The sequence below is a fragment of the Periophthalmus magnuspinnatus genome, chromosome 11, assembly GCF_009829125.3.
Source record: "Periophthalmus magnuspinnatus isolate fPerMag1 chromosome 11, fPerMag1.2.pri, whole genome shotgun sequence".
Classification (NCBI taxonomy): Eukaryota; Metazoa; Chordata; class Actinopteri; order Gobiiformes; family Gobiidae; genus Periophthalmus; species Periophthalmus magnuspinnatus.
In genome coordinates, this window is record NC_047136.2 from 16,498,913 (window position 1) to 16,526,776 (window position 27,864).

The following is a 27,864-nucleotide window of genomic DNA, read 5'->3' on the forward strand; positions in this document are numbered from 1 at the left end:
TGCGGTCAAAAATAATCCAAATGTGTTTTGTAACTGTTATTTATCATTTAAAGTAACTACATAACAACTTTGTGAACACGTTAAATATTTTCAGACATTTTGGGCCAACATTGAATAGTAAATCATCTTACACCAGTTTATAGATGGCTACACCAATATCTTGAAAGCCGATATCCGATCCACCACAATTTTCAATATTGGAACACATATCCAATACCAGTGTTGTATAAGTGCGTCCTTAGTATTTTTTACCACAGGAAATTTACATATTAGTGTAAGAAGAGCTCATCTAGCTTCTGTAGCTCCTGGATCCTACAACAATATATAATGAAAAACAACCATTATTCTTATGAAAAAAAAAAGGATTATGACCATTTTCTGAATGCATTTTTATCTAAATATAGCTTGTGCTATGGCTGTGTTTCACATGACATCATTCTATTGTCCTATATCGTTGGTTAAATGATATAGTTTGCAGATTTTGTGGTGTGGTTTGATTAATATAGCAGCATAATGGACCATGTCACCAATCAGAATCTTGATTAAAAATAAATAAATAAATAAAATCATATTACATCTTGTGAAATGCATGGAATTCTTTTATCTGTTCATATTTCAGTCTTCCCTCAAATGTTAATGTAAATTAATGTAAATATTAATACTCCTGGAATTGTTTACAAAGACTCACTCTGCTTTCTGATTGGATAATCGTCTTGAGAACCAAAACAACAAAACACAAATCTTACACATGATTCCTTTAAACGTATATTATAAATCTAATTAAAACCACAATTAGTTTTGTCCAAAAAAGTTGTGGAGTGGAATTAAGTTGAAAAAAAAAACTTCAGATATGGCTGCATGTTAATGTTTGGTGAGCCCTAAAGCTGTGGGCCCATATGTGTATGCCTTGTCTGCTTTTAACTAAAACTGAAAATACAGTCTTGTAAAACCAATAATCTAACTTTCCCTTAGCTGCTCCCTCCCCCACTCTCGTCTTTCTCATGGCCTGATTAAAGCTTGTTTTGGGTTAGTGGAGCCTGTGTTGCTATGCTAACAGTCTGTGTGGTGGGTACAGGAGCACAGCGCATTTTTTCCCCGCTGATGATGACTCACGCTCTGGGCATGGCACCGCCTCCGAGCTCTGCTTTTGGGAACCATAACAAACAACGTCTGTAACCACCAAACCATTTTCAAAAAAGGTTCCTCTCTTTAGTTTCAACTGAAAATTTACACATTTCAATGCCTTTAGCCCAGATAAATCCAGGGTGATTTGTAGAGATGGGAAGTACTCACTTATGTTTTAAGGAAATTGTACTTTTCAGAGTACCTTTCTAAGAGCATAACTTTACTCCTACTTAAGTAATGTTTTTTTAATTGAGGTAACAGTACTCTTGACTAAAATTTTAGTTACTCTTCCCAGTGTGACTAAGAATAAAAGTGACAAAAGCTTTATGCTGACAATATGAAATGATTTGTTTTTGTGTGTCTCATTTTTGTGTTTTACATTAACTTCAAATAAATAAAACAGATGTCCCCAACAGATACTATTTAAGTTACTCAAGTAGTTATTTGAGTAGTACTTTTCATACATATGTTTTTACTCTTACTTGAGTAATTTCTCGGACCATTACTTGAGTAATTTCTCTGATCGCTACTTTTTACTTCTACTTGAGTAACTTAATTTTGAAGTAACGTTACTCTTACTTGAGTACAATTTTTGGATACTCTGATCATTTGTGACATGTTCTTTTTCAACAGTGCAGAAGTAGGACTGATTTTTTTCAAACTATTACAACTTGTCATAGGGCTGTATTTAAAGGCTCACTGTGTAAGTTTTTAGAGGAGGGTCCGTCACCTGCTTGTCTCTATGGAGATGTTTTTGCTTTACCTGGAATGTACTACACTATAGTATTAAACTTTTCACCTCCATGAATAAATGGTCATGTCACGGATCTGATCTTTGAAGAGGCGATCCTGTTCATAGTAAGAAGGCATATATGCTGAAATTCTGATGTGTTTTGTTACCAGTAAAAACACTGTAACTGAAATAATTTAATGCCATACTGTGGAACATTACAGGCAACAAACAGTCGTCCATATTTATTTCTCACTCACCTTATGCATTCTCAGAGACCAGAGCACAGTTTTATCTTCACAGAAAAGCTGACAACAACTAACATGCTAATGGCACATTTCCTGATTATCAGACATTAAAAAGCGTTATAATTAAATACAGACAGTACACAGGGAGCTTATTTTGACCTTAAGAGCTGCTAATACAATCAGTATACAAGAGCAAGACAAATTTTGCTCAAATACATGGGATAAAATCAGGTACAGGGCCTTTAAGTGTAAGAGTCTATTCCGAGAAGACCAAATTGTTCTCTATTTTTAGCATATCGGCTACTGGTCTTAAATCTCCTGCAGAAACCGATATTTTGTTTGAGCTGACCCGCTGCTTAAGGAACATGCATAAAGCTTTATTTGAACACAGCATAAAATGTGACTACACGGCTCTTTTGTCTAGTTTGTAGTAAAACAGGTTTTGGGATGAGTTTGACACACATTTAAATTACATTATTTGGGGAAATTAATCAAAATCAGCCCAAAAATGTCATCAGACCTCAATGGCCATCAGTTGATCAGGATTCCAACTAATTAATAACAGCGTCAGCCATGACAAAAAACACATTGGTTGAACTCTACTCTAAATTATAATCTAAAATTTAAGTTGAATTTGACCAATTATCCAGCCTTACTGTTCATTATTTACAAACAGCATCAGCGTCCTTCATAGTTTGCTCAGGTATGTTCTTATAAACTGTTGACTGGGGAGTAGCTGCAGGGTGGGGCTGGTCATTGTTGAATGTTACATAAGGGTGAGAACACAGCACTCCCTATTCCCCAGGCACCGCAGACAGGAAGTTGTGCGCAGTATGGCAGGGGTTCCCAAACTGGGGACATTTGCACGCTCACTTTATGCAGGGCTTTATCAGATTTTTTTTTAGATATCAGAAGCTGTAGTAGTAGTAGTTGTTGTTAGTTGTTGTAGTAGACAACTAAGGTTGTGTGTGGTTGAGCGTCGCTGTGTGTATGGTACGTTCACTCCCATAGAAGCAGGCCTGTCATAATATTTACTATGTTGTCTTAAAGTTCATTATATTATAAATGGAAAAATCGTTTTTGGGGGTCAGTATTTATTGTGGGGACTTTTTCTTTGTAGTAATGGGACATTTTTGGTTATTGTTTCAGCAATATGATAAGATTTGAGCTGTAGAAGGTTGAAATAAGAACTAAAAGTAAGTAATTACTTAAGTGCTGCATTCTACTATTCATTTATACAGCTCAACAATATTGTAGAGTATGTTTTTGTGAATAATTCTGCTTTATGGTTTGGTTTCAGTATTATTGTTTAATATCTACATTGACTTCAGCAAATCACACTTGAAAATTACACATACTTGTTATCATGACAGGCCTACATACACAATAATAGAGGTGATGCTAGACTGATAATATTTTTGGGACAACTTGGACCGGATTTGGGAGGAGGGGTTAAATTTCAGGGCTGTCTCACGTTTTTCAGGACATCTGATCACTAGGGAAGGGAAGAGATTGTGTCCACAAGAATAAGACAAGACCAGATTTTTAACATTATTTCAAATAGAGTGTGCGATTAAGTTCCCAATTTTGGTCTCAGTTTTTAGTTTATTTTATTTTTGTTGTCATTCCTGCACTGCCTTTTATAAATAGAAGAGGTGTTATTTATCAGCAGTTCCAATCCAAAGATACATGCATGGGAAAAAAATCTCCCGAGAATTTTCCACATGTCTGCATAATTTTGTGGGAATTATGTCTTGTAATTGAATGATGCCTGATTTTTGGCACCTATTTCTGTAATAATCATCAGCTAGAATGGCAAAACAGAATTCCAATGTTCATACACTCCGCTAAATAATATTTCTTTTGTGTCAGTTGTTTTATTGTCTTGTAACTTTTTATTGTGCTCTCCCATGACTCACTTGACATCCAGTCTAGTTATTAAAAGAAAAAAGTATTCTTTCTGTACGCGTTTATTATTTATTTTTGTTGTTGTGACAGTATTACCAGCAACATCTAGAACGCGAAGTGCACACTTCCTGATTCTTAGATGTATAACATTTTATAATTAGATGCAGACCGTACACAACTGACTTATTGTGACTTTAAGAGCTGCTTATACAATATATCTGTACTGGGGTCAAGACTAGGTTTGCTGATACTGTATACTGTACAATTCAGCACTTGGAGTTATATAATGTTTATTGTTTACCGGTGGAGTCTTCACAAAAGGCCATAAAAGTTTCAGTTACAGGAGAAAATACATGTGGGACTGTTTCAGGTCTGCTCTGTGGAAGATTGGAGGATCTGAAAACTCCCTTTGACGACCTTTTTAGACCATAAAGACCGTGTTTGTGTGTGTACTAACTAGCTCTCGGCGCATAATGCAATGACCTATACATAACATTCACACCCTTATTTATGTGCAAATTCAAGAAGGCAAAATCAGCACAAAGTACAGACACTCCAAAGCTTTCTGGCCTTATATTGCCTCACAGTATATCGCGAAAGTACTGATATTGGCTAATGTCATTACCAACTGTTATATATTCTTAATTATAGTGCTGTATATATATATCTTTTACATTGGTCTTTTCGCTTCTCTGCAGGTGCACCCCAGCTCAGAGTGATGCTCCCCTCTCATCTGTGCTGCTGACAGAACTACACGCTGGTGCTGAATGATGACATCACCATCTCCCACACTCAGTGACAGTAGCGGCTCCTCCAAACATGATAGTAACCAGGTATAGTTTATAGTACTGTGTCAGATGTGTGGATTGACTATCTGCTTTTTGCAGTATTGCCGTTATAGATGGGGGATAGATGAACAGGAATGGGGGTCTCAGACATCAAGGAAGGGTTGTCTTTCCTCACAAAAAATGCTTCTTTAACTTCCCTCTCAAACCATTTAGAGGGGAGTTAAAGAAGCAGTTTTATAACTACCGGTATATAATTTATAACTCCATCCTCAGACCCAAAGCAAACAAAAGAAACAAAGAGAACATTAGAGCTAGCCAGTAGGTCCATTAAGGCTGAATGATTATGCTCTTTGTAGTTTGCCTTATATCTATCTGAAGGGAGAAGCTTTGTCCAACAGCAATCTGACCAGAACTGAAGAAGCGGCTTGGATGAGCAGCGAAACGTCTTCACTCCTAAAACGTTTTGACAGATTTAACTTTGGCTTTTACTATGGATCAGACCTGGACAAATGAGGGATTACACAGCCACTGCTCAGTAGCCTATGAAAAATGCAACAAGCTACTTGAAATTGACTGTCCAAAAAATGAAGCCCAAATTAAATCGCTATGAAAACACACAAAAAACATTCAGTGTGAAAAGAAGACAGCTTCGCAGGTCCTGTGCAGGCTCACGGCTCTGTGCTCTTATAAAAGTGTGAAGTGGTGCATATGTAGCTGCTCTCTACTAACTGCTCACCAGACTGTTCAGTCAGTGTCTGTCACTTCTCTTAGCTACTCAGTCTCTTTGGTGCTGTTTTGTGGATGTTAGCATAATTACCCTTTCTTTCTTGGAAGAGAACACAATATTACAGTCTCAATTACACTACGACTTATTATAAAAGCTGCTAATCCTGTAGTTTAGACATCAACAAACATGTTCAGAAAGGCGTGGGATTCTTTGGCAGTTCATAGTTAAGTTAATGCTCCTGGGCATGTATAAAATGTGGAGTCTTGTATTTAAAGATGCACTATGTCACTTTTTCAGGTTGGAGGGCCATCACCTGTTAGTTAGTCTCTGTAAAGATGTTATTGCTTTGCTTGAAAAGTGCCACAGCAGGGCATTAAACTTATCTAGAATAAATTTTATTATAGATGTTTTTATTACTCAAAAATACCTAATGTCATATCATGGGTTCTTACTGTCTGTTTTTGGTCTTTATTTATATGGATTGCATAATTTACAGGATACTGGTATAGATGATTAACAAAAAATAAATAAATACGTGAATATAAATATAAAAAACAAAACAAAAAAGGCAATATAGACACGTGCAACGCGAGAAACAAGACAGACAGCACTCTCCACAGATCTGACCCATAGCTTGGCCTGGTGGGGTCGCTTGTCTCCATAGAGATAGATAGCTTTACTGCCATGAATAAAACATTCTTGGCAAAGCAGTAACATCTCCATGAACACAAGGTTATTGCCCAGGAAATGTATCCCTCTGTATATAAAATATAGAGAGATACCAGCCTGGTCCCCATGCCCTCTGTTGCATCTTGAGCCCAAACAAACGTGATCGTGCAATTATTTATTTATTTGTTTAATTTATCAATAAAAAAACATTGAGATTGCATCTAATTTTTATGGGAGTCCTGAGTACAGGGGTCATCCACTGTTAATTGGCTTAATCCATCTGTCAATCATGCCCATCTGAACTCTGGGACATTCACCGCTGACCAGACTCTCATCTTTGCAAAGTGTTGAAGAAGTGTGTGTTCTGGATCACAGGCTAACGTTACATAGTGCACCTTTAAAAATAAAACAAATCTCAGAACGTAATTTTTTCAGTTTTTCACCCATACTTCCCCAGTGCAGCCTGTATGTCAGTAGTTTCTATTTTTGCAGTTGTCATAGTGACTTGTGTGGACATGTTGGCTCATCCTGTATTCATGGCATTGTGTGTACAGGACAGCTGGGAGATTGTGGAGGGCCTCCGGGGGGCGCCTTCCAGTATTCAGGAGCCTGACAGACAACAAGGCTTCCTGCTCAAGAAGAGGAAGTGGCCCATGAAAGGGTGGCACAAGGTGGGTCTGCACAGCCCTGGAGTGGGGGGCTGGGGAAGTTGGACGGTTACATTGGAGTCATATTGGTACAAAAATACTCATAAATAAATATATACAAAAAGTAGTGTCCAAGATTTAAATTACAATTTGAAGAACACATTATGCAAAATTGACTTTTTGAAGCTTTTAACTATATTGTTGTCCCCTCATCAAAGTCATTTATTTTTTTTTTATTTATTTAACCTTTATTTTACCAGGTAGGTCGGTTGAGAACCAATTCTCATTTTCAACGACGACCTGGCCAAGAGGCAAAAATTTCCACATACAACAGAATAACATCCATACAGGCAAATACAAGGCAAAACAACAACACTAAGAACACTAAGACAGTTCCTATTTTCCACTATTTACATATATACACATAGGTGAACAGAGTTTAAAAACAGTTAAAAACAAGTACATTGGTCACGTACTATAGATTTTATTGAGTTGATGAATGAAGCTGTTGGTATCATAATACTAAGTTTTAGAGTTTTTTGTAGATTGTTCCAGTCGTTGGGTGCAGCGAACTGAAATGATGATTGACCAAAGGATGTACGGACTCGTGCGGTGATCATGATGATAATGTCATACCAGCAGCTTGTGTCATTAATCCTGTGTATAAGGTCATCTGAGCGCTCAGATATTAAAACATGTTTTCCATATGTAGACTTTTTTTTAAGTTAGAAAAGGTGACCAAAAGCATGTTTCAAAGCCAATTAAAGCCATGATATTTCAAATTTAAAGGAGCTGACCTAATTTTTACAGTTACCAAACCAGGAAAGGTCCAAACTCATTCCTCACCTTTTTTAACCCATCCCTAACATTGAAACTCTCAGGGATACTGGAGTTATTAACACTGTCACATGGGTTGCCATTGAAATTGAAATTAATAATAATTAGGGCGCTGTCAACCTTTACGCATTGACGCATGCGATTAATCAGAAAAAAATTGACGGGCCACACCAAATCTAACAGCTTGTGTTTGTCACAATGAGAGTCACCCGCAAGTGGAAATGAAGGGACTTTAACCCCACTTAACCTGTTTGTTCATATACATTAACCTGGAACATGTGATCACACAAATTCATTATTAAATGCAATTTCTAGACTTAAATCATAGAAAGTTAGAGTTTAAAATAATTAATTTAGATTTGTGGTATAATTAAATAAAATCATTTCCATGAACATCTAAAAAAAAACCCAAAACCTTTCAAAGTTCAAATTACAACATTAAAATCAGCATGTAATGAAATTAATCATGATTAATCATATTTTAAAAGTATAGTTGCTGTCAAACTTTAAAAATTGTATCTGATTTTATCTAATAATAATTCTTACGTTTTATATAGCACTCATATAGAAACTCAAATATTTTTTACATAGGCAAGAAAAATACACTACTGCAGCAAAATAAACTAAAAATGTAAATTGTATATGATGTGAAACAAGTGAGTATTTAATAGTTTTCTGAAAGGCTGTAGTGAGTCTGAAACTCTCTCCAATTTCACATCAGAAACTCAGAGGGTGGAGGGGAGCAATGACACGGGCTTGGACCCCCAAGATCTGGTGTTTTGGTTTAACTGTGGGAGTGAGGAGTAGGCCCGTCATGATTATTACTATATCCACTTATTCTTCAATAAATCACGGAAGGAACAATCATTTTTTGTCGGTCAGTATTTACCTTGGGTACTTTGTATGCGCTGTAGAGGGTTGAATAAATAACTTCTATGACCCATTATAGATACAAACAAAGTACTAAAGTGTTTCATTTTGCCATTTACTTAAAGTAACTAACAATAATGTACATTTAGAAAAGTTTTTGAGGGATTATCCTGATTTAGGGTTATTGTGTCAGTGGCATAATGGAATTCAGTTTTTGAAATTGAATATCCAAAATATAAATATAGAAAAAAATATAAATCCGCAAACATTAAACTTACCATTATTTGTCAGGCATTGGGGCCACAAACTTGCCTTTGAAGTTTAACTATGGTATCACTTTCTAAAGCTAATGTGAAAAAAAAGTTTGGTTGCTTTGTGTTTATAGACACAGTAATTACAGAGATATGAACCATAAGCCATTCACACATGTTTGAGTAATCCTTTATCATTAATCTGTCTACATCTCCAATCTGAAACAAAACACAGCTTTGGATATTTTTTTAATGCGGAAACAACATTATAACATGGATCAGAAAATAGCATTACATTGGCCCTTTAAACGGTAAATTGTACCATAGAAATCTAACCTGTCCTTAGTTTTCAACTATAGAGATTCTCCAATGTTGTGCTGTCGTATGAACCTAACCTATTACCTTTTCTTTTAGAGATACTTTATGCTCGAGAAGGGCATCATGAAGTACGCCAAACGTGAGGGAGATGTGAGTACCCACTTTTGAGCGCCCCTTGTCTTACACACATTGGCCACAAAGCAAAGTGTTGTTGTTGCTGTTGATTATACAGATAAAGAAGGGGAAGCTCCATGGCTCCATAGATGTGGGTCTGTCTGTTATGTCCATCAAAAAGAAAGCCATGTGCATCGATCTGGACACAGAGGACAACATCTACCACCTCAAGGTAACAGCACAGCCAGCAAACAACTGACATGCATTAATGTACATGGAATCAAATGCTTTAAGGTACAGTATATCAAAGAGTTAAACAAAATCATCTGCACTTACTTGACCCAAGGCCACTTACTTAAGCCATAGTTTTGCCACCAACCAGGTAGCTTCATGAGGGCTTGTGTTTGTGACTGGAACTCTCACTTGATGTAGCGGTGAGTGGTGACGTTTTACTGATATAACCAAAAAAGACCCAAAGCCTCTTTTGTATGGCTCTGTCCCAGGTGTGAGAGAGTTTAGGGCTCATCCCAAAGATCTTTGATACACGGCTTCCAGTAAGTCCAACTGTCTTAGTTTTACTCATTGATGAATGTATCAAAGTTTACATAAATTAAAAGTACAGTAAGTAACTTTCTGGAGCTGGCAAATTAGAATGTTACATATACCCACGCAGCGCCTATCATCGGATTCTTTTTACTTCCAAATATCCTTCTAAAGAAAGCATTATGCATTTGACATTTAGGTTTGCTTACTACTACCCACAAAACACATTGAGAGAGTGGTGATTTACTGTAATGCTGTGATGTTTAGGTGAAGTCCCCTGAGCTGTTTGAGGAGTGGGTGTCCAAGCTGCGTAACCATCGAGTGTTTAGGCAGAACGAGATTGCTACGAATCCAGAGAGACACCTGTTCCATCACCCCGCAGCCTCCTCCCCCTCCCTCAATGACTCCATCAGACGGGTAAGTTTGTAGCTTGAGTCGTATGTAGGTTTGAGAAGATAAAACCAATCACTGTATGTTCATTGGCTTACCTAAAGTTTTATTTCAATAGATTAATGCATGTTTGAGTAATTGTCCATTTTATTGTCCATTTTCACCTATCCCTGCCCCACATCCCTATACTTAGTTAGCAATTATTTGAAAAATTTGAAGGCACTGTACCTGATTTTTACCATCTAAAAAAATTGAAACACATAACTAGTTACTTTTAAACAGTTTGCAGTCGTCCAAAGTTATTCCTCACTTACCTTGTGCATCCTAGTTATTTATGAATGATTTTTCACTTTCAGGTTATCATCATAGTAAAGCTAACAACAACTAACATGCCTACAGTGCACTTCTTATAAAAACGCTTTGTAAGGTGGGGTCTATCAGTTTTGCAGTTTTTAACAGGAAGTCAGTGATCCCATTTCTATTATAAAGCCGTTTTAGATCAATATTTTGGTTTATTGTATAAAAAATGTAAAATGACAATCTACAGCTCAATTGTGAGTACCTGAAAAACACATAATAATACACCTTTTTTGTGTTTTATAGCCGGCTACTCTGACCAAGCAAGCCTCCCTTCACCAGGCCAAAGTCAGCTCATGGCTCCACTCCACTGAGGACATGGACAAGTGCTGCAAAGGTCAGAAAACTACATTCACTCTTACTAACTTTTTATGTTTCCTAAGATTTTCCATGGTGTAAACCTGTAAATTTACTTTTAATATACTAAAATCTTAAGGCAGACCCCAGGGAATCGAAGATGAGACAGACAATATGTAAATGTATTGTTAATCAAATAAAAAAATAAAAAAAGGTTGAATAGTTGAATTACTGATTAATATTTTGATATTAGGGATGGGATGACAAGAAACAGCAGAGGAGGGTGATATTTCTGTGGATGTGGTGGAGATGGTGCAGACCTCAAAAGAAAAAGGGGATAGATTGTGCATGTATGTGAATGTTGTGATTGGTGGACAGTGAAGAATAAGGGACAAGAAAGAAAATCTCTTTGCTTCATTCAAGAAGTGTCTGGCTGCAGCCGATGGGGAGCACCATGAGTGGAGCTCCACTAGCTCCACATCCAGTCGGTTTTAATTCTCAATCATCAATTTAAAACTCTAACCCAACACTAATCTTAACCAACTTAACCATGTAGCTGTCGTAAATTATTACGATTGATTATTACGATCATCATAAACATACCCGGCGTTTTGTTTAATTTCTTCTCTCAAACAGAAAACACTCCACCTTAAGATTTAATGTGGTAATACAGGATGTGTATTGTATTTTTAAATTTCATACACCTTCACAGAATCATGTGGATAATTTCAGCCTCTCTGTCTACTGAACAAAAGGTAAAAAGTAGCTGTTAACTTGAAAACTACCAGTGCATGGCATCACAAGGTGGAACAGAGCATTTTTGAGCTTGTGAGATGTAGACAGACTAATAATAAAGGATTACACAAACATGTCAATAAAACAAAACACAACTTGGGTAGGTTTTTGAGGAATTAACATTATAACATGGCTGAAAACTCACAATAATCTGTTTTGTGTAATATAGGACTCTTAATGATGATTACTCCGACTCTCTTGCTTTGTTCGGCTCCATCAAATCCAAATCCTGTAACAGAAATTGTAAATTTAAGATTAAGCATTGAATGTCTAATTGTTTATCTCCATGTTTCCTCTGTCCATCAGAACTGGAGGAGGCGGAGTCCTACCTACTAGAGCTGAACCTACTCTTGAAGAGCATGGAGGTCATGCACCGAACTTACTCGGCTCCAGCCATCACTGCACTACAGGTAGGACTACACTACATCACTACACCACAAGTAGGACTACACCAGAACATTACACTACAACACTGCATTACAGGAGGTTAAAATTGTAAAATACCATTCCTGGCGATTCCACATTGACATCTCTGTATTTTTTATACAGAAGCACTTTTACTGTCACCGCGGGCTGCATAGGTCGGCTCGAGGTCGGCCGTGTTCCCCACACTACTACCCCACTCTAGAGTGTGAGCGGATGATCCGAGAACAAACAGATGATCTCAGAGTAGCCGTTTATTGTAGTCGAGAATGCAGAGTTCATACTGGTCCAAGTGCACCGCTCTCAGAGCAGACTTCCTTTTATGTCGACCTAACTAGTGTAGTCCGATTCAACATAAACTATGAAACATGTCCACATATTAAAAACTATAGCAATGTAACTCATAGGTTGGTCCCATAGGTTCAGTCCCAGCTCTCATATGACAATACTGATGTTGTGTCCTGTAAATGTGTGTTTGAATGTTGCTATGCGTGCAGAGCTATATAAAGACAGCCATATAGGATTTATGCTTACTCAAAAATAGACTGCATCACACATTTTGAGGCAACACTTTTTTCCCTATGTACTTCTTTTACAGAAAATATATTTAGATAAGTCATAAATATTTGTGTTTTTGGGGCAGCATGTTCCTTCATATGACATTCCCAAGAAAGAGAAAAGACCCAGAAGATGGCTCTCTAAAAACAACGGCAAAGAAGCTAAAGCCACACTACAGGTGAGTATCAGTGAGTGAATGTTTAACTTATGTGTTAATGGGCTGGGTTTGGATGACATCACAACATTGTAGAACCCCTATAGTTTAAGCTGGAGCTCAGGTCAGGTGTTGAACTGTCAGATTGCAGATTTGTTGACCTCGTTTATCGTTAATATGTCCGTTATTACTGGGGCTATCCACTAAGGTTGTCAAAAAGTATTGAAAATCATATACTAATTGATGCTAAAACTAGTATAGAAAGTAGATACTCATTTGAGGAGGTATCAATGCTATAAGAGTCACATTCAGAGGACAGAAATTAACCTTTCGTGAATAGCTTTAGAATGATCTTGAGCTGTATCAGAGCAAGTATAAGACACACAGACTAATATATGCCCATGGACCACTATGGAACCTACCTGGACCACTGAAGTATTACACAGACAAAATTATTCCACATGGTAATATAAAAGAAAGTATTATGTAATGTTGAAAATCACATTTGATTGTCTAAATAAAGAGTGTGTTTTTATTATCATTGTGGTATCGGAATCAGTATTGAGTCTATTCATTAGTATAGAAATGGAGTTTGAAATTTTTATATCGTAACAACAATACTATCCACATGAAACAAAAAATGACACAAACTGTAAATTAATCTTTACATGTCATTGAAATCTTATTTGGCTCCTCCCAGGTTCCCAGCTGTATCTCTTCCAACTCTCCACGGCTCCATGCATCCAATCCAAACCTGTCCTCAAGTGAGACGCCAGCCCAGGAGCCCGGCCCTGAATCCCCCGACTCCCCCACTCCAGTGTCCCTGCTGCAGGAGGACTTCTGCAGGCTGGCCAACAACAGTGAGTTGAAAAGCAGCAAGATATTTTTTTTCATGTTCCATTGGATATATTTTTTTAGCTTTCTACTATGGTATAACATTGTTTCCCTCATCAAAAAAATGTCTGAAAAGGTTTTAGATGTCATCCAGGATTATTTGAATATTTTAGCGATCTCTCCTGGGCCCTATTCAAACCCCCCTTATGGTTAGCTGTAAGATTCTGTGCAATGTTCAGCCCACAGCCTATGTCACCCATGCTCCCACACAACAGTTCTCCATAAATACACAAAAGCATGATACAAAACTGTAAACAGCAACTTGAAAAACCTGATACGATGTGATGTAGTTTCATTAGCGGGATGCATGCTGATAGTGCTCTGAAGGATGAGTGACTTAACATGGGGAAGACTCAGTGTTAAAAATTAGAGTGAAAGTTATAAAACATGTTAATTCATTGTTTTCGGCAAATATAGCATTTTCAGAACAGTAAAAGGTAGTATGGTAATCTAAAGTATATCAGTATATTGTACAGCCAAATGTTGTCAGAATACTAAAATTTCTATTTTGATACTAAGGAATAGACTCGGTACTCAATACTGATTGTGATACCACAATGATGGTTGTATACTTGTCTTTGTGGTCTTATACTTGTTCTGATACAGTTCAAGATCATTTTAAAGCTATTAAGAAAAGGTTCATTTCTGTCCTGTGAATGTTTTGGTGTCAATTAGAATCCGATTTTCAAAGTCAAAATAAAAATACTGCAGAAACTCCTGGGGTATTAGTAACACGTTATAACCAGCTGCAATGTCCATCTACTACTGTCACAATACAATTATCAGTCATCCGAAATAATTGTGTAAACTCAAAAGAGACATATTTTCTGCCTCAAAATGATGAAATACCACTTGTTCCTGTAAAAGGGTGCTGGTCTATTAGACAGTTTCCATGACAACCGCGGTCTTGTATCTTCTGTAGTCTACTCCAACCTGAAGTCTGCCTACACCACGCTGTTGTCTGAGAGGGAGCATCTGAGGAACACCATCAACCTGCAGGCCCCGTCCCCACCGCAGGTCATAGGGCTTAAGGCGGCCTACGCGTCTGTAAGTGGATTTTGCTCTAATGGTGGTTAATTTTACATTTATATAAACCAGGGGTCCTTGATATGCCAAAAAAGTGATATAAATATGTTCTCTGAGTTCACACTTTGCATTGGTTAAATCTGTCTGTCACTCACGCAGAGCCTGACAAAGGCTGATCAGTCAAATCCCCATCCCTAATTTGTAGTGCAGTAATTATATATTATCATTGAAAATAAAAACAAAACAAAATAAAGCTACTCTATAGATTAGGTTATCTTTGCAATGAAGAAGCTCTGGCTCTAGGCTCCAACAAACTATAGCTTTTTGTTGCAGGGCTCCAGAGTGCGACCAGTTTGGGCACACATGCACCTAAAATTGTGATCCTCATCACATCCCTTCTCTTTCTGAAGCCAATATGTAATTTAATTTAATTAAACATATAGGCTTCTAACTCATTCTGTTTTAACTTAAAGAAAATGTAAATTCTTAATGTTATTTGATCAAATAAACAACTTTTACGAGATAATGCTAGTCATTATAGAATTATTATTTCCTTTTTTTTTCTTTAATAAGTGTGTAGTATAGAGTATGAATTGAAAAAGTAACTAACCAAGTTATTTGAAAAAATTTAAGGACAATATATTTCGGTGCCTTAAATAAGTGTCAGGTTTTGGTATGGCCAACTCAAATCGTCGGCCTGGAGCCCTGTAGTTTGCACATTAGCTTTTCTTATTTACGCTAACAATTCAGACCAAAGCTAATCTCAGTAAACATAAAAATATCCATGTTTTGATGTGTACCGTCTGCTGTAGGAGTGTGCTGTGAGCCCCCATTCACTGGTGCACCAGACCTCCAACGAGAGCAGAGCCTCCATCCCAGAGTCCATCTCCGAATTCTTCGACGCCCAGGAATATCTACTGTCCTCCTCCTCTTCAGAAAACGAGGTCAGAGACATAGGGTTTTTCTGTATGAAATAACTGTGTAACTGTGCACACAAGTGTTGTTATAATACTCATATTCAACTGATTCCGATACCACGATGATAATAAAAAAAAAATTTTTTTAAACAATAGAATGTGATTTTCAACTGTTTATTTTTCTTGTATTTAAGGCATTGTATAAACAAAGTTCTAGATGTCCTGATGTGTTATCCCTCAATCATCCTGGTATGATCCATAGCATAGCTGCTAACTGGACAAAAAGTTATAGAGCAAAGATGTTTTGCTGCTCATCCAAGTGGCTTCTTCAGTTCTAGTCAGATTGCTGGTGGACACTGCCTTATATTTGTCTGAAGGGAGGAGCTAACTACACTGAAATTAACACACTTATCTGTTTACAGTTTCTGTTTGTTGGCTAGGTCTATTGAACTACACTAAGTGTGCACTGTGCCTCAGTCATATTTCGCATAATTGTTCAGGTCTCTCATTCCAGTTAGCATACTGGCTATCACCATTGTTTTTCCTTGTTTTGATTATGTCTGAGGATGGACAGCAAGGAAGCAAAAACAATAGTGATAGCCAGTATGCTAACAGGTATGAGAGCACCTATTGGCCTCAAAAACATGGCAACTGCCATTTTTTGAGTAACTCTGCATTATCAAGCTGTCTACATCTCCAACTTCAAGGTGCTATATTCTACCTTGGGATGTCATTGAGTGGTAGTTTTAACCTTAACAGTTATTTTTAGCCTCAATTGAACTGTTTTAGTCATCAGTACCATCAGTAGTGCAGTTGGTGTCCCTCTGCTCTGTCCTATACTATGTACAGTGAGTGCGTGACATTTTCTGTTTGTCAGCAGGTGTCGGATGATGATGACTCCTACATCAGTGATGTCAGCGATACCGTCTCCATGGATACATGCGACGGCACCACCCACAGGCACAACTCTGGTCAGTCTGACTCCTAACCACACACCCACACACGCACACAAGGTTTGTAGGCGTTCAGTCGTTTAGTCGGTCGACCAAAATGTGTGTTATCAACTAATCATTTTATTTAGATTATAAGGATTTATCCGAAACAATAGTAGAAAGGTGAAGTGAGTGAGTTAGCTGAAGATATGGTATTTTTCATATTTATTTATAAATAGGCAGATTAAAGTCATATAAATACACTGTACGTACATTCTTAGTACTTTAGTACTTCTGCATAAATAGTTGTTTTAGCTTGAACTCCTGTGCAGGTGTAGTCTTGCAAGTGCAGTTTGGGTAAGATACATAGTTTTGAGAGCTTTTGCCACACCCCCTTTTTAGTTGACTAATTGATCGGCAGTCGATCAAGAATTTCTTTAGCCGATTACAGCCCTAACGTGCACACACAGTCACACACACATACACACACATGCAGAGACCGAATAACTGTGTCAGAGCCGAAGAAATTAACGACGTACCAACATTGCATTCTAAAAGGAGCCAGTCCCTGACAAACATGACCTCATCACAACATCATCATCATCCTCTGCCAAGATCTGTACTGCCAAACCACTTTCATGTAAACATCTTCAACATTTTGGATAAGAAAGAATTGGAATAAGAAACAATAGCTTCACAAATGTTACAGATTACATGTTGGTGACAAAAAACAACAATAGTATATACATTAGTCACTCTGTACTGTCAGAGTACTTGGTTGAAGTTGGCATCTTAAAATCTCAGTTTAACATCAGCCTAACTGAACATTCTACAATGTTCCAGTTCATATGGTCCCAAAATGTAAAATCCAAGTTCTACTTTTCCATCCCAGAGCCCCAAACCAGACCAAGCAATCGCATACAAAATATATTTTTTGGTTGACTAAAACTATGGTCAACGTGAGATTTTCGTAGACTAAAACTAGACTAAAATTAAAAAGAAATCTAGCCATAAGTGGCCATGATCATCCGTCGCCCACTGCCACCCAGAGTATTTGCAGAAGTCCCATTTTGTCCCATTTCATCCCATTTTATCCTTTATTTTCTAGGCTGGTTTGATTGGTAAAAGTATAGTGGGAACAGTTTACCCAGTGATGTCTTGTCGCTCGCACTCAATGCATTTGTTGGGTTGCATTATTATGTCTACTATCATTTTTATGTGCTTCTCTTTCACCCAATTGAGGGCATTAATGGGCCTTTTTGAAACTTTGCCCACATTTTAGGTTGTGCTTGTTTTAAAAGTTTAATACATGAAAATGTGGCAGAATTCCTATTGCCTTGTTGTATCTGCGCACCAAATTTGGTTTGGCTACATTGGGACATCACTTTGGCCAGAGCAGATATTTGGCCTCCCCATGGGAGATGGGGTGTGGCTTTCATTGACTTTTTTTGATTGAGACCATGTCACAAATATATGTACCAAATTTTGTATGTCTACAACAAAGTAAAATTTTATTGTTCCATACAAATTCCCTAGGGGGCAGTATCATGTCCATTTGTGATGTTAGAGTGCCAGAAATTAGGGAAGTGCAACTTTTGGGCACATTTCTGTGAGTTTTTGGCATTGTTCCCTGGGTGAAAAATGGCTGGTGAGAGATTCCTAGGTTACTCCAACATGCATGGATGACATATAAAACCTCCTCAGACATGTATTTATTGAGAGAATGTCAATTTTGCATGATACCCCTTCTTTAATAATTTTAGTCAAATACTATGACTAAAAGTAAATACAAATTTCTTGACAAAATGAACACTGCTGTACAGTAAACCTGCATATTTGTTTTCTCAGTGTCCAGTGGGGCCCTGGTTCGGCGGCGTTCCACACTTCCCTCCCCCTGCCCGAGCAGCAGTGTGTCCGTGTGGAACATCCTCCGGAACAACATTGGGAAGGACCTGTCTAAGGTGGCTATGCCTGTGCAGCTCAACGAGCCTCTCAACACCCTACAGAGGCTGACTGAAGAGCTGGAGTACTGTGAGCTGCTGGACACGGCCAACCAGACCCACGACCCCTACCAGCGCATGGTGAGTCATATAATCGGACCCACAATCAGACCCACAACCACACCCACGACCCCTAGTAGTGCATGGTGAGTCACACAACCGGACCCCACAACCAATGCCAACATTACGAGACTTGCAGGTTGAAAAAAAACTTAACCGCATCACTAGTCTTTACCTATCCCCCCATTTCACTGTTTTATAATGAAGCTTACAGTACTCCATAATGTTTATAAAACTAAAATGGCAGCAGTCTGCTGTGTGTGTTTAAGCTGACTTATGTTTTGTGTTGACAGGTGTATGTGGCTGCGTTTGCCATCTCTGCATACGCGTGCACGTACCACAGAGCAGGCAGTAAGCCCTTTAACCCTGTGCTAGGAGAGACCTATGAGTGTGACCGGCCTGACAAAGGCTTCAGGTTCATAGCTGAGCAGGTACTTCTAACACATGGCTGCACTCAACTATTATGTGAACTGTGCATGTTTCTGTGTCCTCCTTCATTTTCATAGTAAACATTATAATGGCACCTGTGCTCTGAGCTTTCATAGAACTGTTTTTGATTTCAGGTGAGTCACCACCCTCCTGTGTCTGCTTGCCACACAGATTCAAGAAACTTCACCTTTTGGCAAGGTGAGGGCAAGAGCCAACATGTGCCTCTGTTCTATGTGCTCTTTAAATTGGTAATGTTTAAATGTAGACAAAATGAACATTTTGGACTATGTGCTCTGCTTATGTCGTGTGCTCTGTACTGGAGTAAAGCCTCCACATACATGAGGCTCACCTCCTGTGCTACTGCAGATACAGCACATAGTTTTTACTACACACACACAGTCATTACGGCAGGCTTAACCTGGATCTTTTGTCTGCCTCAGATATGCGGTGGAAAAATAAATTCTGGGGCAAGTCGATGGAGATTGTTCCCATGGGAACCACTCATGTGACCTTACCAGAGTAAGTGGTGTGGATCTATACCTGCTGTGTTCTGCTGCACAGGGACATAACATACATGTGCTCTGCGAGCAGGTTTGGAGACCACTATGAGTGGAACAAGGTGACCTCATGTATCCACAACATTCTGAGCGGCCAGCGTTGGATCGAGCACTACGGAGAAATGACCATCAGAAACAATAACAGCAATGAGTGCCAGTGCAAAGTCACCTTTGTCAAGGTCAGGAGCCTCCACTGTACTCCACTACTGTACTATACTGTACAGCTGAGTATAAGGACAAATGGCACCATCTTCTGGTCATAATAGGAGTCTGCCCTGGATGTACTTTATGAAAGAATCTCTTGAAATAAATCAGTACTGTGTTGTGTTGTAGGCTCGGTCGTGGAGCTCCATAGTGAACGAGGTGGAGGCGGTGGTCACAGACTCCACTGGGGCTGTGGTCACCACTATCTTTGGGAAGTGGAACGAGGCTCTGTATCAGGGCAGTCCTCCCTCTGCCACCTGCCTGTGGAGAGCCAGTGAGTCTACTCTAACACACGCGCACACACACGCACAGAAATGTTTAAAGGTACACAAAAACATTTTACAGCAGGGTTTAGCAGATTAAACAGTCAAACAACAAAATACAGGTGTTGTCATCTGTGTATAACTATGGTGCAATTTCACCAATTTTGCATCTTATTTACAGTATGGTTGCTAGGTAACAGTTATGGCATTACCTCTACATATGTCACATCTACTGTCCATGCCAAATCAGGAAGTAAAATTGTAAACTTCACAAAAAAGTAGAAGAAACTAGTCACAAGTTTAGAAATATTGTAAATACAATTATATCAATATATAAATATATTAATAGGAACTGTATCTGATTTTTTCCCCCATGTATTTGAGCAAAATGTGTCTTGCCCCAGTACATATATATAGTATAAGCAGCTCTTGAGCTCAAAATAAGTCTGCATTGTCTGCATCTAATTATAAAGCGTTTTATTGCCCAATAATAAACTTAAATAAAACTCATTGCACTGAATAATTAGAACCTCAGACTGGATCACAGGAAACAATTTCAAATGAACTAGTTCTGTTTTTTCATGTTTTTAAGACTTTAAAAATCAGGTACAGTGCCTTTTAACTCTGTTTTCGTTTGTCTGACCATACTCACTTTAATTTCAACGTCAACAATATTTTTGGTATATTTTAATTGCATATATAATTACATTTTATACAGATAGTTGCGTTAATTGAATTCTTCTTGCAAGATGTTAAAGGTGCTATATTACAAAAAAAATTATGCTTGTGAGCTTTACCTGGAATTTTTACATTATATTGTTGTCAAAATCATACCTGGAGTTGTGTTTTGTTTCATTCACACATGTTTGAAACAAAACACAACTCTAGGTATGTTTATGATGAGGATACATTATAACATAGGTCTACAAAAATAGTCCCATATAGGCCCTTTAAGTGAATTACTTTTGCGTAATATTAACGCAGTCATGTGACCTTGCAGACCCAATGCCCGAGGAGCATGAGCAGTACTACGGCTTCACTCAATTCGCTGTGGAGCTAAACGAGCTGGACCCCGCTCTCAAACCTCTGCTGCCCCCTACTGACACGCGCTTCAGGCCGGACCAGAGGTAAGCAGACCAGGGCACAGACCATATGGACTGTGGAGCAACAGGCTGAAATACACCTGTAATCATGAAAACTATGCATTGATCCTTTGCAGCTGATGTCGTAAACATTCCCTGGGGGTGTGAAGCTATCTGTAGGCTCTGCTTTATCTGAAGCTCTGTTAGACTTTAATCTGAGCTTTTTTTAATAACACAATCTGATCATAGTTGACTTAGTTGAAACTACAACAGGTGAAATGATTTGTGCTGTTAAACAAGTCTCTCACACATTAAATTACAGTCACAAGCTAGTTAGCATCAGCTTCTTGAATATCAAATACTGTGAAGAGAACCATGAACTCGTATTGATCACAGGCTCCTGAAAATGTGTTGATTAAATCAATTTTGTATTTTTTCTTGAGTCATTCAGGCTAAATTAAAACCTTTTTGACAATGTTTGCTAATGTGTGCATTGTGTCACCATAGTAACAGCTAAGCATTCCACCATAGAGATGCATTCAAAACACCCCCAGGGTGAAATGTCAGGTAGTTTGCTTTTCTTTAAACGGGGGTATTATACAAAATTTTCTTTTTGGAGATTGATGTTCCCTCATCAAAAAAATGCCCAAAGAGGTTTTATGTCATTGATAAGGGACTTGCCAGGGGAGGACAAAGGGGTCTGTTGTCCCAGGTCCCTACGACTGGGCCCAGAATTGAACACTTTTCCTATTAATGTATATTAATGGGGAAACATGTGAGATTTCTTGCCCCGGGCCCCCAAATTTCTGTCGCCGGGCCTAGTAATCGATGCAAGATTGAGCAGTCTTATGATCTCTCTTGGGCCCTATTTAAACCCTCCTTAGCAGTACAAGTCTGTACAAGACCCACAAGGCTATGTAACCCATGCTCCTGCACAGCAGTTTTTCATAAATGTATAAGAGCAGTAGTTTCATTCACATTGCTTGTGTTGTCATAGCACAGGGAGTAAGTGGAGGGGGAGCATCAAAAATTAAAACTGAAACTTTTAAAACATATTAATGTGCTGTTTTTGGCGCCTCTAGCACTTTCAAAACAATAAAAGGTAACATGGTGATCTAAATATGTCTTGACTATTAATACCCCATAGAGGTGTAATATTCTCTCTTAAAAAGGACAGAAAAAATGCAGTTTACAATTTTGAGGCTAGAAAATGTATTTTTCTAGCCTCAAAATTGTAAACTGGTTGAGCTCCTCGAAGTATAATTTGTGGCATAGTATGATATGTCTGTAGATCAAATGAAATACTATTGTGGAGTCAACATTTTTATTTATCTTGTTTGTCCATTAAAACTACAACATTTAGATTTTGTCTTCACCAAAAATGCTAAATATCAATCATAATCTCCTGAAAAATGCATGTCTGCATTCATTCATGGGTTTCAAAATCTATTTAGAGCATTTTGGTTTGAGTTGAAGAATGACTGTGGGGTGTGTGCAGGCTGCTGGAGGAGGGGAACACAGAAGGTGCTGAGGAGCAAAAGCAGAGGATAGAGCAGCTGCAGAGGGAAAGGAGGAAAGTGCTCCAAGACAACAATATGAAGCACCAGCCACGATTCTTCAAGTACGACTGCACTATTTACACACATGCACATACATTCTTTTATTATAACAACATCTTTTTTCCTACTTAAAAGAACGGTATGTAGCCTGTGTTCTTACGGTTTCTTTTTAGTTACTACAAATACAACTGAACCTGTATTGCCAGTGCTTTAAACTACAGATATAGGACACACACAAGTGTTTCTCATTCTCAGTATATGGACAGGGCTCATGTGAAAGCTCAAAACCTCCAGAATTCACTCACTGAGCTGCAGAGGCTGGACTAGCACTGATTGATGTTTGGCTGTGGGTGCTGAGGTTTAGGTAGTGACTGTACCCATCAAGCAGACCCCTTTTTAGGTTTAACATAATAAACAAGATATCCTTCATGTCCAATGTTTTTGTTATTAAAAATGTATCAACATTACAATTGTTATCTGTAAAAGCTATTTTTAATTTGAGGTAGGTAGGTCCTCTGGACCCTGTCCTACTCTGCACAGTTGTGACTGTAGAACCCTTTTTAAAACTGTAAGAGTGCAGAGTATATATAGTTCACTTAAGCTTTATATGTTCATTTTGACAAATAAATCAATTCTAAAACCGAAATACCTGTTCTATTTTGACAGGAAGAGCAGGAATGACACGTGGGTTAGCAACAACTCGTACTGGGAGCAGAGGCGAGAGCCTGGCTTCAGTAAGATAGACTTCCCCGTGCTATGGTGACCCCCACCCCCTAAGGAGTACCAATGGAAAGACCCCCTACCCCCTAAGGAGTACCTAGGGAGAGACCTTCCCCCACACTCAGGAGTACCTCAGGAGTACCTCAGGAGTTATGGACCTAATCTAAAGAACTGGACGTATTTGGACTGGTGTAGATGAGAGCCTGAGAACATGTCAGTTTAGTCTTTAGTGGTAAATTTGTTTGTCTTCTTAACTTAAAGGACACATATTATGCACATTTGACTTTTTTGACCTTTTAACCATGTTATATTGTTGTCCCCTCATCAAAAACCTACCTGGAATTGTATTTTACTTAATTCACATTTGTTTCATCAGTCCATTAATCCAAAATCGTCTTTTCTGAACACTCAAATATACTGTTCGTATTTTACCTGGATTGTTGTGTCACAGGTAAAAAACCCCAAAAAAACCCAAATCCTGTGCAGGTTTTAAGCCCAGTGGACTCATTCTGTGGTCAAGTTGTGTTCACAAAGAGCACATGGCTCTATGGTGCTCCAAAGTGACTGCACATCCGCTAGTTCTGGAGGGAAATTTCCCATTCATTTTTGAACCTGTTATGGATATTAGTGACCACAGCTGACAGTATCCACGATGTCTTTGAGCTCTTAATTTTTAAATTTTGGATTAGGAAATTTACTTCTGGACCCAGAGCAGACGTCGAAGTGGGCGGGACTGTTGAGCCTCATTAGCATAGCTTTCACAGCAGATAAGGACCTAATTTATTTTCTGATCATTCATTCCCAATGCTGACAGCTCTAATGCCCAAATCACTCATTAAAAACAGAGCTGTAGTCTACAAATTGTGTTTTTCACATGCAGATATTACTTTAAATTAGAAAATGTGAAATACTTATTCCAAGGTGACCAAAAGCATTTTAAAAGGAAAGTAAAGCCACAGTAATGCATAATATGTGTTCTTATAAAAAGACTGCCTGTTTTCCAAGCATTTTCCTAAGTGCCTTTTGCCGTGGCTGTAGCAGTGCACAGCATCCATGATGTCCACATGGGTATTACAAATATTTGGGTATTTGCTTTTTCCACATTCTGTACTTTTGAATGCAGACTTTGCTGTATTTACTGCCTCTCTATAATCCTGGGTTTAAATGAATATTATCCAAATAACTGCAGAGAATAAATTGTTCTATGGATGGACCAGGATGTTGTGTCAGTGCTTCATTTCTCCTATTATTTAAGAAAACAGTTATGTTAGGTTTGTAATTTATGTTAGAAAAATTGTTCAAATTAAAAGTTGTTACAGCAGCGAGGCGTATCTGTAGTCATGCCAATTAAATGAGTAGAAACAACTATACTTGGTTATTTCTGCTCATTTAATTGACATGACAACATTGACTGTAGGCGCTGATAGTGACGAATCAGATCAGTCCTTTTAGGTTTAAACCAACTGCATTTCAGCATTGAAACTGGCAACACAAATGAGAAATGCGTGATGCTCATTCTGATTTCTTATAGGATACTTCTTTTGAAAACCAAAACACCAAATTGTAACATTCCATGACAACTTGACCATTATGTCCAATGCTTTTGTAACTAAGAATAAATTACAAATTGTCTGTCAGTAATTTGATTTGATGATGTTTACCTTTGCTTATCTGGGGACATAGATAGCATAGATAAAGTTCATGAAACTTAAAATTGAAATCTCAGTTACTTAAAAATATATATTCTACAATAACAACCAAAGTAAAAAATATTTGAGTTATCCTGCGCAGTATAAATACAATCTAAGGGTTTATCACATCTTTTTGCTGATTTGATTTTAAATAGGGGAAGCTGCACTGTTCCATTCAGTCCACAGCGTTTAGACACACTGGAGTTTGCAGCTGTCCCAAAATGCTGCACTGTTCCGGGACAGGATAGGACGCAGTTTTGCGCATGGATACCGGACTTCCATGGTTATTCTCCGTTAGCTTTTAGCCACCACCACACCAGGAATCATGGCTCACCTCAAGTTTATCCATCCAATAATCTGTTCCTCATTCATTTTTGAGCGGCTCTTGTTCCCGGTGGACTGCGCTGCTTGGCCCGGGCTGTCACTGAGGACTGGCCGCTTTTGGAGCCTTTAACGCGGGGGATGCAGCGCGCCATGCTTCCCCTCTGAGGCGGGATTTAGGGGTAAGTACAAACATGTTTCATAAAATAAAAAAAATTAAAAATGAATGATTAAGTGATCAGTCAGTTTTAACGTAGAAAAAGTTGGGTTTGTATCAATGAAAAGCGGGACGACATAATCTTACTGGTTATGTTGGACAGTTTTATCTGGTTTAATTATCTCTTGTCATTTGAAAAAATAAATAAGTAAATAAAGTGATATAGGCCCGATATTGCTTAGTGTTGCTTGTAGAGATATACATTGCAATTATGGTTATCTGCAAGCCTTTACTCTTGTTGCAGTCATAATTAATTTTTTAAGTGTTTTTATTAGGCTACTAGGCTATAGTTTAAATGCATTTACATTAATTACCAGGCAGAAAAAAACAAAAACAAAAAAACAAAAACAAAAAACAACTGCATTGGACCTGCTCAGAGTGTGGAGCTGAGTAATGCTTGTAGTAACAGGTAGTGATCAGTAGAGGGCGCACTCCTATTGGGAAACACGGGCTTAAAATAAGGTTATTTTTTTCTTAAGTCTGTGCTTTACTGCATACTTAGACCCATTAATACTTACGACTATTTGAGTGATTTTGAATGAAAATAATGGTCACAGAATCAGAAAAAATAAATAAATAAATAAATATTGCCATTTATTGCTAAGTGCACATGTGGACCAAAATCTGATTATAAATCGATTTCTGATACATTCTGATACATTCCATATGAGTCCATTCATTGTTTTCTTGCATTCAATGAGAAATTTTAATATAAATAGTCATGAAAATAAAGACAAAACATGAATAAGTCTGTTCTAAGTTTTGACTGGTAGTGTACAAAATATAGAGAACATACTGTATGCTCAATAAACATGTTATGGAGCACTTTTATCAAGTATATGATAAAAAACAATGTAACATGCCACATTTTTAATATAATCCACGTAATGTAGTTTGGGCCCCTTTTGGGGAATCCTAGTGGAGAGTTGGCCGTGATTCTGTGGGTTGGACTTCACTGATCAAAAAAACGAAACAAAAAAAACCAAACAATAGTAGTTGGTAGGTTGGCGGTTTGAATCTCGCTCTCAAAATAAACAAAAAATCATTGGTCAAGTTGTCAGTTCCAGCTCACACAGGTAAATGCAGTTGTTTTGTTCTTGGGCTAAACACTTAGTCCACTTTACCTCTCATGTCTGCGTACATTGTTGAGTGTGTGTGTGAATGGGTGAGTGGTTCCTTGATGTAAAGTGCTTTAAGTGCCTTGAAGGTGGAAAAGCGCTGGATAAAAATGTGACCATAAATAGATGAATTGAATAAATGTGACTGTAATCCTCACTGAATCATGTATCTTGTCTTCCTCTGTCTGGACGTCCCGTCCTCTCTGACCTCTGACCTGGATGTCCTCTCTCATCTGAACACGGTGAGTGAAAGATGCTCTGACTTTGGCTTGAGTCCTGTTTACTCCTGAGGTTCCTACCATGTTATAACATTGTTCCCCATCAAAAACACTCTTGAAGTGGTTTTAGATGTCATGTTTGAGTAATCTTGTGATCTCTCCTGGGCACTATTCAAACCCTCCTTACAGTTGGCAGTACAATTCTGTCCAAAGCCTATATCACCCATGCCCCTGCAAATCATATAGTAACAAATTAATCAAGTTATTTTCAGTGAATATTGCTTTTTCAAAACAATAAAAGACAGGTATAAAAGGAAATCTAAATATGTTATGTGTTAGCAATCAATAACCCATAGAAGTGCAATATTCCCTCTTTAATGATGTAACGTTGAGGTGGTGTCCTATGATTTGATTACAGAGTGGTTTCAAGAATAACAATTAGGCGTGGGTCGAGACGTGAGAAATTTTGACTTAATAACAAATAAATTGTGTAGTTTGGTTCAGAATTTTGGTCTCACCATATGTGATTCATTTTATACAATTTTATATTATTGCTGATTGTGGCAAGGCTTTTTTTGAACTGAGCTCAAATGAAGTGATGCATAATTTGTACATTGTCTGATAGGCTTGCAGCAAGTGGCTCTACACTCTATTTGTTTGTGAAAATATGCTATTATTCCATCTCTAGACCAAAAAATAAAAATAAATAAAGTAAATAAACGGCCAGAGCCCATGATTGTGATATAATTTGTTCCTATAAAGCTTTGATGAAGAGCAGGTGTATCAGTGGATTTAGTGTTGGGGTTGTAGTACATGTGTTTGTCCAGCAGGGGTCGTGAGAGTACAGCGTGTGGACAAGTGGACAGTGGACAGGTGGTCAGGATTATCTGGACATGTCTTTGTCCTC

General features: G+C 38.0%; 1 protein-coding gene across 1 annotated transcript in view; it reads left to right on the top strand.

The window, feature by feature from the left end:
- Positions 1–24,611, top strand: part of LOC117378539 (oxysterol-binding protein-related protein 3-like) — a 37,404-nt gene extending 12,793 nt beyond the window's left edge. Inside the window, exons 2-22 of the mRNA XM_033975152.2 lie at positions 4,710–4,844; positions 6,750–6,866; positions 9,215–9,268; positions 9,351–9,464; positions 10,043–10,192; positions 10,769–10,859; positions 11,921–12,024; positions 12,681–12,773; positions 13,450–13,609; positions 14,566–14,690; positions 15,482–15,613; positions 16,467–16,557; positions 18,367–18,599; positions 18,872–19,009; positions 19,142–19,205; positions 19,448–19,526; positions 19,599–19,743; positions 19,898–20,042; positions 21,032–21,158; positions 22,612–22,734; positions 23,339–24,611. Of these exons, the coding sequence (XP_033831043.1) occupies positions 4,779–4,844; positions 6,750–6,866; positions 9,215–9,268; positions 9,351–9,464; positions 10,043–10,192; positions 10,769–10,859; positions 11,921–12,024; positions 12,681–12,773; positions 13,450–13,609; positions 14,566–14,690; positions 15,482–15,613; positions 16,467–16,557; positions 18,367–18,599; positions 18,872–19,009; positions 19,142–19,205; positions 19,448–19,526; positions 19,599–19,743; positions 19,898–20,042; positions 21,032–21,158; positions 22,612–22,734; positions 23,339–23,435 (2,448 nt within the window). The 5' untranslated portion in view covers positions 4,710–4,778 and the 3' untranslated portion in view covers positions 23,436–24,611. The remainder of the gene's footprint in view (positions 1–4,709; positions 4,845–6,749; positions 6,867–9,214; positions 9,269–9,350; positions 9,465–10,042; positions 10,193–10,768; positions 10,860–11,920; positions 12,025–12,680; positions 12,774–13,449; positions 13,610–14,565; positions 14,691–15,481; positions 15,614–16,466; positions 16,558–18,366; positions 18,600–18,871; positions 19,010–19,141; positions 19,206–19,447; positions 19,527–19,598; positions 19,744–19,897; positions 20,043–21,031; positions 21,159–22,611; positions 22,735–23,338) is intronic.
- The last annotated feature ends 3,253 nt before the right edge of the window (positions 24,612–27,864 follow it).